Genomic DNA, 12109 nt, shown 5'->3' with positions numbered 1-12109 from the left:
ACTTTCACTATTGCGACAAGGATTTATCTTCCGTGGTTGTCAGCGGAATTTCAACCTTAACACGATCAGAATGAAAGCAACATTCCTTAGCAATGTGTGACGACTTGCGACATTATTCTTATGAGTCATATCCGTGAATTCGAAATTTAAAATCAGGTGGAGGTAAACAAAACAGAAAATAGAGAAAAATCAACCTAATTTCATTTGTGTAAAACTCAAATTCGCTTACATTCTAATGTCAATATGTGTGCATGTGTGCAGTCCCATTCACTAAGAAAGTAACGTAATGGGATTATCCAATGTCATTAGAAATTAGAAAGAATAACAGTCACTATTTCCTCAAATATAGAAGACATAATAGTTTGAAATATAAAGAGAGTTATGACGTTCTGTAATGCTTATTCATTCAAGTTTAGAAGAAAATAAGAGTGACCCCTCGTATTTCAACTAATATGGAAAGCTTGCACAGATTAAAAATTTTCTTTTCAGAATAATGGTAGGTATATGAAATATTTTATCACGCTTTCTAATCTCACCTAAATAATGCTTGCTTACTATTTCTAGGATCGCTCTAATCTTTCCCTGCCTATAAAAAGAATCTCCTATGTTGTTTCATTTAAATTATACAAGAAAAAAGTATTGAAAAATATCTTACTACTGAAAACCTATTTTTAAATTATTAAAAAATGCTGTGATTTGTAATTTATTATTTATAGAATAGAATAGAATAGAATAGAAAGAATTTATTTACCAAAGGCCAACAACAGATATAATAAAAGAAAAGAAATACAAAAACAGAGAAAGAGACAAAAGTGTGGCAGACCTTTAGCAAAAAGGGACCAACTCAGTATTTAGCTGTGCCATCAACGGCACAGCACTGCTTTTCAGTGGCCCCCTTGTTTGAAGAAAAGCTACAGACCGAAATAGAAGAATGGAAATAATATTCAAAATTCAAAAAATAAACAAAATATATCACACATTAAAAATATCATACATATAAGTAAAAGAAAATTGTATGGTAACGAATATAATAAAAATTAATAAACATACATATAAATAAATACACACAAAAGAGAGATGCTACGTTTTACGGTAGGATTTAAAAATAAAATCAGCAACTTTAATTTTGAAGTTATTAATGCAACGAAGGTTACGTAAGGGTGGAGGCAAGTTATTCCAACACTTCGTAGCATTATAACTGAAACTGCCTCTGAAAGCGGTTGTGTGATGTTTGGGCACAATAAGTAGCTTTTGACTCATACGGCATACCCCTGGTTTCATAGCAATGCGATTTGCGTCCTTTATCCCTACAGAAATGAAGCCTCTGGTAAAGGTACGTTGGACGCTCATTACTAATAATCCCAAAAAGAAACTTAGCAAAATGCACTTGACGTCGGCTTTCCATATTTAAAATTTTAGCTTCATACAAAAAAGGACTGACGTGATGGCGCGGCGGAATATTCCAGCAGAATCGCGCACAACTATTTTGTACACGTTGTATAGCCTTTTTAGTACGCACAAGTAATCTGGAACCATACATACAATCCGTGTAATTAAATTTTGATAATTATACATTTATTCGTAAAAAAGTACAACGGGACCGATTAATTCTTGAAATTTATACTAATATTATAAAGCTGAAGAGTTTGTTTGTTTGAACGCACTAATCTCGGGAACTACTGGTCCGATTTGAAAAATTCTTTCGGTGTTAGATAGCCCATTTATTGAGGAAGGTTATAGGCTATATTTCATCACGCTACGGGCAACAGGACTGGAGCCACGGGGGTGAAACCGCGCGGAGCAGCTAGTTACTAATAAAATATATTATGTACTTGCAATTTGCAAAACTTAAAATATGTATTCGTTATTCTAATTTTATCTTATTTTCTTACCTACGCCATATTTAATCACACTGTTAAATTTTTAAATTATAAAATTTATAAGCTTACAATGCTTTTTTTTTTTTTTTGTGTGGTGTTTCTCAATGTTAGCCAGAAGGGCTTCTACATTTTAACGCGGACGCGACTTACAATGCTTAGATATACGTTTTCTTCACACCAATAGTGACACACAATTGAATTAAAACAATAAAATACAATTAACATTCCGAAAAGGGAGAAACAATTGATTTATTAACTACGCTTAAACGCGGCTTTGGTTGTCTGGTAAAAATATCATATCTCATTTAATTGTTAAAATATTACCTATGCCTTGTGATAGTAAAAGACATTTGAAAAACGGACGAGTCACTTTTTTAATTGAAAATGGTCATCTTCCTTCTTTAAGCCAACATGTGTCATATGAAAAATACTACCTATATCTACATTATGTATCTATGATGCTGGTAATACTATGATATATAAAAAAGCTAGATACGTTACCCGCTCTCTATTTTGGCAAGAAAAAACTCAGCTAAGTGCCCGAGTTTCACTTAGTTTTTTTTTTTTTTTTTTTTTTTTTTTCTATACTGCAACTTAGCCATCTGTTTATATAAACAATAATCTAATATGGTTTCTGATTTTCATCTGTAAATATGTTTATACACTGAGATTTGCATCCAGTGACGCAAAGCTCATCATTTGTCTGCGAATCTTATCGCAAGATCGGGTATGCTATTTCTCTTCAGGCGAGAAAATCTCACAGTGCCCCCTCCCTTCAGTTCAGCAGCTAATTTATTTATATGGTGTCCCAATCTGCCTTGATATTTCTTGCTGTTTAGTTCAATTTCTTGCTTCACTGAGTGCAGGTTGAGATCTAAGTTCATATATTTATTGCTAATGTATGGTGGGATGTTGAACATAGCTCTCATAGTTTTATTCTGGAACCTTTCGAGAATTTCGATATTGCTATGGCTGGCTGTTCCCCAGAGCTGAATGCCATAAGTCCAGACTGGTTTCAGAATAGCTTTATAGATAGCCATTTTACTGGCATCATTCAACTTTGACTTACGTCCGATTAGCCAGTACATACTACGTACTTTACAGTCTAGTTGCTTGCGTTTGGTCCATATATGTTTACGCCAAGTAAGACGGCGGTCAAGATGCATTCCCAGATATTTTGCGTCATCTGATTGTGGGATCTCTTTGTTCATAAGTTTGACAGGTGGACAGGTTTTCGTTCTAAGTGTGAAAGTTACTTGTACTGATTTATCTGTATTAGCCTTCATGCGCCATCTATCAAGCCATTCTTCGATGCGGGTAAGGTGATATTGTAGTTTGACTGAAGCAGTATCAGGGTTTTCATGTGTAGTTAGAATAGCCGTATCATCTGCGTACGTAGCAGTAATGGTGTTAGGATCAGTTGGTATATCTGATGTGTACAAAAGATAAAGTACGGGACCTAGTATGCTACCTTGAGGTACTCCTGACTTAATTTCATGCATGTCTGATATATCAGAATTATATTTTACTTCGTAGCATCTATTAGCCAGGTAAGAATTTAGTAGTGGGAAGAACGAATGTGGAAGCATTTTTTTAATTTTGAAAAGAAGCCCGTCATGCCACACTTTGTCGAACGCTTGGCTTATATCTAGAAAAACTGCGCAGCAATATTTTTTACTTTCCATCGCTCTACCTATAACATCCACCAGCCGATGTACTTGCTCTACGGTGCCGTGCCCTTCTCTAAAACCGAACTGATGAGTTGGTATTATCTTTGCTAAATGTTCGTGCATTCTGTTTAGGATAATCTTTTCCATTAATTTTCCAATAACAGGAAGCAGACTTATAGGTCTATATGAAGATACTTCATGAACTGGTTTACCTGGCTTCAGGATCATAATCACCTGTGCTATTTTCCACTGGCTTGGGTATACGGATAATCTTAAGCATGCATTGAAAATAGTGAGTAAGAATAATATTCCCTTTTTTGGGAGATTTTTCAGTAGGGTAGCATCAATAAGATCATATCCAGGACATTTACCTTCTGAAAGTTTCAGGATTTCCCGCTTTAGCTCCCTAATTGTCACGTGTTTTAGTGGTAAGCACATTTGCATGGGTGAGTTCAGGTGATTTTGTACTTCATTCCCAACACATCGGTTACTACATGGATGCGGTTCAAAAACATTATGTAAGTAATTAGCATAAGTGTTAGCTTTTTCGCTGTCCGAGCGAGCCCAGGTTCCTAAAGGTGTTTTTAATGGAGTTATTGGCTGCTTGGGACGCTTTAGGTATTTTGTAGCCTTCCACAAAGAATAATTCGTGTCACTTGAATGTGTCAGTCCAGCCAGATATGATTGAAGATTCTCGTTTAATGACTCTTGAATTAATGTTTTCAGACGTTGCGAGGCTTTATTGAACGCGGTCTTATCACTAGGATAGTGAGTGTTGAGCCATGTTTGGCGAAGTTTACGTCTTTCCTTAATGCAGTCTTTGATCGACAATGGGTAAACATGTTCTTTGACTTCTTTCGTTTTGTGATGGGATGTGGACTTGTATGCTGCTTCATGGATTAATTGATTTAGTGCTTCTATAGCTTGTTCAACCTCATCGATTGTTTTCATACGGACCCTAAGCTGTATGTTCGACGTGATTATGTCCTGATATTTATCCCAGTTAGTGCTCCTGTTGTATAGTTTAGATTGGACTTCTATTAAAATGATCTTATCACATATATTGAGGACAACTGCAGAATGATCTGACAAGAGATCCATATCGGATTCGGTATTTGTATTGTTAATGGCAATATTTTTGGATATGAAAAAAATCCAGCAGGTCAGGTGTTTTATGTTTATCAGCTGGCCAGTAGGTGGGTGCGCCAGCGGACAAACATTCAAGGTTCAAATCCTTTACTACTTGGTAAAGCTGTCTCCCTCTAGTTGTTATTAACCTAGAACCCCAGAACTGATGTTTTGCGTTCCAATCGCCTCCAGTTACAAAACGATGTCCAAGAGTACAAAAGAAGTTTTTGTAGTCTTCTCTAGTTATCTGGTGTTTAGGTGGACAGTAAACTGCAGCTAGTGTGATGTCCGAGCTTGTATCATTAACTTTAATAAGAGTGGCTTGAATTTTGTCAGTGGAAAATGGTTCTTGTGGGTAATGTTTTATATTCGATTTTACGAGAACTGCCGTTCCTCCATGAGCATTTCCTGTTGGATGATTGGTGGTATAAATATTATAGCCCTTAACTGAGACATAACTTTTGGTTGTGAACCTTGTTTCTGATATTAAAGCTATATCTATGTTTTTCGTGAGGAGATAATGTTCGAGCTCTAGTCGCCGTGCGACTAGTCCGTTGGCATTCCATGTGATTATTTTAAGGGTAGGATGATTTGTTTATTTGGCTGCTGATAAGCTGGATAAATCGATCCATCATGTTGTCTACCATGTTAAGCATCATGGTTTGAATTCTGTTAAACATTTGTTCTAAGATGTCACCAAGTTGTTGCATTTGAATTGGCTGGTCTGTGTTACTTTTATTGTCTGTTTTGTTTTTTGCTATGTCTAGATATGTTGCGGAAGTTCTATTATATGTTTTAAAGGTTTTTGGCTGTGGTTTAACACCTTCAGGAATACGTTTTGTTGGATCCATACTTTGATGTGTTTGTTTTGGTTGTATTTTAAATAGGTGCTCTTTATACTGTTTATATTTTATGCATCCCCTGTAACTAGCAGGATGTTTTAGCTGGCAATTAGCACAAGTTGCTTCCGTATCTCTTGTTTTGGTACAGCTAGTGGTTGGATGGTCTTCCCCACATTTGACACATCTGAATGGTCGATATTAACATTTTTTGAAGTTTCACTTAGTCACGCACCATTCAGCGTCGTGGCTGGACGTTCTTTTTATATTTTAATCGGCAGTTGTTATTACGAAGTACATGAGTGAGACATGTATTATGTCTCGTGCGTGAGAGTGAAAGAGAGAACAACTGTATTGGTGATAATGCGTTAGTAAGTAGGTATGTATTAATTACGCTGTTTTTTAGTGCAATGATGTTGGCGTATGCCGCGTCTACTAGTATAATAGGTCATTGTGGTAATACTTAATTATTACCTACTAGCTTTCCGGCCGCGGCTTCGCCCCTCGTTTTAAATGAAAGACCCGTATAGTTACCGTTCCCGAGGGATTTCCGGGATAAAACCTATCCTACCTATGGGTTACCTAATTTTTTTTTTTTTTTTATTGGTAATAGGGAAGCGCTTGACCACAATCTCGCCTGATGTTAAGCTGAGATGCGGTCTAAGATGGAACGCGCTTCAATTTTTATTGAAGTTACCCTCTATATGTGTGCTAAATTTCATTATATATGTAATCGGTTCAGTTGTATTTGTCCCATCCGATTAGGGCCCTTCTGGCCTCCTCCACTCAAGCGACAGCTCAAGCCGAGGTTCGTGGTCCCCGTCAAGGGGGGACGCCCTTGTGCATGTCGCTACCAGGGTAAACCTTCAGTTCACCCCCGCGTCCGCGTTAAAATGTAGAAGCCCTTCTGGCTAACATTGAGAAACACCTTACAAAAAAAAAAAAAAAAAAGTTGTATTTGCGTGAAAGAGTAACAAACATACACACATACATCCATCATCACAAACTTTCGCATCTATAATATTAGTAGGATAGGATAGTATAGTTTAGTGAAATAATAATTATATAACCAGATCAGATCTTCCAAATCTTTTCTGTCTATCGACATTTACATATTATTATGTATATTATGTTGATTAGAAAACAACACACATTTTAGTGTAGTCGGATAATAATTGTGTAAAAATTATACACACGGACACGACAAATCACAATGACAAATTATTATTGTTATTAAAAGTACGGTTAGCAAATAGACATTTAATTAACCAACTTTGAAAAATTTGAGAATTAATATTTTTTTCTTTAATTTCCTTATCTAACTCTATCATTAGGTACCTAAAGTATGTAAGCGCTACTTATAATTTACTACAAAATCAAGTTCACATCAAAATCGGTTCAGTAGTTTTTAAATGATAACCAAACAAAGTAAATGACTAAGCAGAAAGTCCTTACACAACTTTACTAAAGGTACATTTGCCAACTAGAGTTTGACCTACTTTCCGTTAAAACAAGAATATTACACTTATTCAACCGCATAAAACTGGTTTCTAGACTTACTCATAATCTAGGTATTATTTAGGTTTCAAGATAGTACTGGACGAAGTAATAAAATCTAACAACTATGATAATGAACTAGCTTACTTCCGGCGACTTCGTTTGCAGATTCGCAGAAATACAGAAAAAAATGCGTAAGTATAATATCTATACTTAATTATTATATATTATAATATTATAAAGCTGAAGTGTTTATTCGTTTGTTTGAACGCGCTAATCTCAGGAACTACTGGATAGATTTGAAAAATTCTTTCGATGTTAGATATAGCCCATTTATCGAGGAAGGCTATAGGTACAGGCTATATATCATCACGCTTAGACCAACAGGAGCGGAGCAATGCGAGTGAAACCGCGGGGCGCAGCTAGTAAAAAATAAAAACAACAAATAGTACATAACATCTTTATTCAAACAAACTTAGTTATGTCTACAAAAATTCTGAAAACCGACCTTCCACAACCTGAAACAAATAATATGTAAATAACAAAATGATAATTTCTACTACCTATATCTCTTCTAAAAAGTGCTAAAAGGAAGCATGAGGCAAAATTTCAAATTTCTAATCCTAGTTAGTACACTGATATCAGTAAGTATTTATAATCTAGACAACCACGGGTGAAACTGTAAAACATAACCAGTCATACCATCAAGGTACTAGAAAATACAGGAAAAATACATGATTTATTATTAATTTTTTGTTCAATTCGTACATTAGGAGTCATTCTCAACTCAATAGTGTACCTACATGAAAACAATAGGCCTTCATTAAAATCTTATTAATTCCTCATTTACCAATCAGCTTGCTAAAGAACTTGTTATATTGCTTATAAAACCCGCCAATTTTGACTTACAAAATGGCGGGAAAAATATTTTTCATCTGTGCCCTTTTTCTTTTCTTTTGTAAGTATTTTTATTACCATATAAAAAAATATAATAATTTCCGGCATCACTTATCTATGTGAAATATACTGTAGAAATATGAGTTAGTAATCAGTAGAAATAAATATTTTATCATAATTCGAATGCGAGAATTCACTTCCAGAATTAGGTAAGTAGGATATTCAATTAATATTATCTAAGTAAGATATTAAAAATTAATTAATAATTTATTAAAACTGTTTTAATATAGGTATTGCACATAAAATCGACATTCGTTTATGAAAACGCATTTAAAGCTATTTATTAACATTCCAAACTCTATTTCTTTATAATAATATTATCATGTTATTAAAAAGGCATGCATTTAAATCTGATTATTCAATTTGAAAGGTATGTTTTTATACAATCAAATCAAATACAGTCAATACACATACTTTTATAAAGTAGGTACATTTTATGTGAATAATTATATTATGTAACGTGTAAGATAACAAAACCAGATTTATAAAAATACTAAAAGAATTCAACACTGCAATACACGTAAAGGCCTTGACACACTTTTTTATGCAACGCGCATGTCACAGGTTTTTACACATGTGTGATTATGCCTTAAGTAAATATTGTAATTTGGCTTTTTGGGGGCAATTACTTCATAACTTTCGATCGATTTTAGAGTTTCGTAGTTAACTGTATGAACATATTATAAATGACTAAAAGACAATAATGAGAATATTTTAGTAACAATAAAGTTGGAATCAGATATGTGTTTAATTTCTTATTTATGTTCAATATGTAGGTAATTACAAATGGTTAGTTAACCAGGATGAATATTGTTTTCGTAGCACCTTACTATTTTTCCACGATAAGTAAATTCTTTAATTAATAATTATTATCTAACTAGTTTTAGCAACGTAGTCTCTTGCACAAAGAATTTATAATAAACTAGCGGTCCGCCCCGGCTTCGCCCGTGGTACATGTTTACGTTTTCTCTACATAAGAACCATCCTCGTACTTCCAGGAATATAATAAAAAAAGAATTATCGAAATCGGTTCAGCCGTTCTCGAGTTATGGAATTACAACGAAAAGTGGCATTGATTTTTATATATTAGAGATTCAGTACTCATTTGGAACCGTATTATTTTCACTTTCATTTATTGCTGAATACATACGCTCTACTACTTTTTTTTTAATTTGAAAGACACGGTTATGTTTCTTTTATTAATAGGTACCTAGTATTAGATTTTGATGCGTTTTTTTAAAAGATAGAGTGATTGAAGAGGAAGGTTATAGTATAATTAGTATAATATTTTGTTAAGGTTAGGTTAGGTTACAAAAATATAGGTACGAATATTAGAATATTCTGATATACATAATATATGTTCATATATGTATAAGCTGTAACTTTTTTTATATCAATAAAGTTTTTATTTCTTTATTTATTATTAATGATACATCCCGTATCATAATGCGAATTTGTCGAATAAGTACCTACCTATGTGCATTTCATCGCGCTACTTGTATACGTAGTATATTATTATTAGTCTGTGGCGCTACCTACATGCACGGGAACGCGGATGACTCGTTAAAAAACATTGAAATATCTAAATTCCTTCAGATTCTAGTATTTTGGAATAAGATAACTGATAGAGGAGAAGAGAAGAAGATAATTGGAGAAAGATATTTTGATAAAGGAATAAAGAAAAGTTGGTTCTCAGGTTCTTTGACGGATGCACGGTTCTTTATAGTCCCGGAAGATGTCGCTATGCTGTTCACGACTATCTATGGATTTGCTCCACCAATTCGCAAAGGTACAATGTATTTATGGCAAAAATATATAAATTGAGCGATTGTGTGAATTACTTTTATATTTAGTTTTAAAATTGAATAGTGCGTTCTAAAGAAATATTCAATCACTTTACGTGTACAGAGATATCTACGTAGAAATAAATATTTTTGTAAAATTATAACATCCTAATTATAGTATCACAGAATACTTAATAACTATCAAGTTACTATCGTTACTGGTATATAGCTATGCCAAACATTTATATTGCTCGTACCTAGAGGTATGTGTTATTATGGTAAATGAGCTACAGTATTACTGCCTATAGTGTCATCCAAATCAGTTCAGGTGGTTTCGCATGAAAGACTAACAAACATACTAACACAATATATTCAAAATTTCGCGTTTATAATATTAGTATATTTATAATATATTAGATATTTAAGATATATTAGATATTTAAGAAGCTAAGAATTCAACACAAAAGAGGCAAGGGGGCCGGATAAATAAAACCAAAACATCAAAATCAAATATATTTATTCAGTAACATTTTTTTCATTTTCTGTAGTCATTGATACATAGTGAAAGTAGAAGAAGAAGCCGCTCAGAGATAACATAAATACATTGATACACTTGCACCTATTTGAGAAATTTTAAAGGATGGAAAAAAAATCGATCGTTCTCAAGGCAGGATTCGAACCTACGTCTCATTTATTTTGAAAGCTATAAAACTAAAATATCAATAATTACTAGCGAATTATTTATATTTATTATATATTTACAGGTAACGACCACCGAATAGGCTTTGGCTACCGTTTCGGAAACCACGCTGATGTTCAAGTTCTATACGAGTTGGGACCTCAGCTTACTACTAAAAAATTGTCGTCTGTTGGTTAGTACGTTGGTGATTTTTTAATAATTGCCTTTACTACGAAGTATGTGTACATGTATTTATTTAACATGGTTTCTGACCTTATTCTCATAAAAATGAAAAAATTTTCATAAAAATCAGTCCAGTTGTTTTGAAGTTTAATGAACTGTAAATGCATCTGATTCTTTATCTTTTTTTAAATGTAGAAATTAAAAGCTTATCACAAAACATGTTTTACCGTTAAACCATAGACAACGATAATAGATAAATTTAAACCTAAACCATGACTTTATAGTATAAACTATGTTTTTGTAATAAGACGGAATAGACAATATTCTTCTATATTTACTACCTACTTATTTACTTATGTATTATATATTTTTGTTCAAGGTGTACCTCCCTTACCGTCATTAGATCGCAGCATTCGACGGCCACTAGTCGACTTGCTCGTACGGAGAGGAATTTTAAAGGAATCTAATCATAATAAAGTACATGATAAACCAAAACCGAAATAAAAATATTTTATTTTAAATCTAGGCTTTTACTGTGTAAATCTTTATATTTTAATAACTTTTTGTGAAAAAAACAATGTTATTTTGATAATTAAATTCCGAATTGCATAATAATGTCCAGTTAACGGTGCATTTACATCAAACGAACATAGAGCTAGAGCAAGATAATTATTTCGTGATCTTTTAGTTTAAACGAAAACTCGACTGTTGTTCAGTATAAGAACATTGCAGAGAATCTTTTCGAACGCACTTAAAACAACGAAAGAATGCTCTACGCCTGTTTACACTAAACGAATTTTACATAGTGTGGTTAGAATGAGCATGAGCTCGTTTGATGTAAATGTACCGTAATAAAAAGACAGTATTATCTTCGTAGACTTAACTACTAATTTAAACTTATTATTACAAAAAAAGATATGTAAATTGCATAAAAAATTCTAGTAATGTTGATTGTTGAAAATTCTAGTAATGGCGATTGACTTGTAAAAGCATAGTTTTGTCAAAAAAAAACTTCTTCAAGGTATTGAATTTTAATAAATCCGATTAAAGCCGGTTTTAAAACAGTCAAAAGGGGAAATAAAACACAAAAATTTGAAATTATATCGTGTATTATTACATTCCTACATATAAACATTAGTCTTTCGTTCATGGCATTACAATTTTGAACATTTATAAAATAATATTATTATCTACACCCTCGCTAACTTTGGGAATCGAACTTTGTCCCTTATTCATACATTAACCCGTAACTAGAAAAAATACTACAGATCTTATCTAAGATACAAAATTGCTCTGTCAAAAATGATACAGTTTCACCAAAAAGGAAGATAGCGTACAATACTTGATATTGCTATAGTACTATTTTTGATTCTTTTTTGATGTTTATAGAAATTTTTACAATATACGGATTTGTATGAAAAAACGTATTTTCTATAATATTAAAGTGTGGAATGTTTATTTTTTCAATTACATTTTTTGATCGAATTTTTTT

General features: G+C 33.0%; 1 protein-coding gene across 1 annotated transcript; it reads left to right on the top strand.

Moving 5' to 3' along the window:
- The first annotated feature begins 7800 nt into the window (after window positions 1-7800).
- On the top strand, window positions 7801-11718 carry LOC123704325. Its single transcript, XM_045652658.1, has 4 exons — window positions 7801-7972; window positions 9668-9760; window positions 10520-10627; window positions 10997-11718. Exons 1-4 carry the CDS (start codon window positions 7927-7929, stop codon window positions 11119-11121), a joined length of 372 nt encoding a protein of 123 aa, XP_045508614.1. The 5' UTR covers window positions 7801-7926; the 3' UTR covers window positions 11122-11718.
- The last annotated feature ends 391 nt before the right edge of the window (window positions 11719-12109 follow it).

The sequence above is a fragment of the Colias croceus genome, chromosome 29 (genome assembly GCF_905220415.1).
Source record: "Colias croceus chromosome 29, ilColCroc2.1".
Taxonomy (NCBI): domain Eukaryota; kingdom Metazoa; phylum Arthropoda; class Insecta; order Lepidoptera; family Pieridae; genus Colias; species Colias croceus.
Note: the sequence above shows the minus strand (reverse complement) of the source record. Positions and strands in the feature narration are given on the sequence as shown.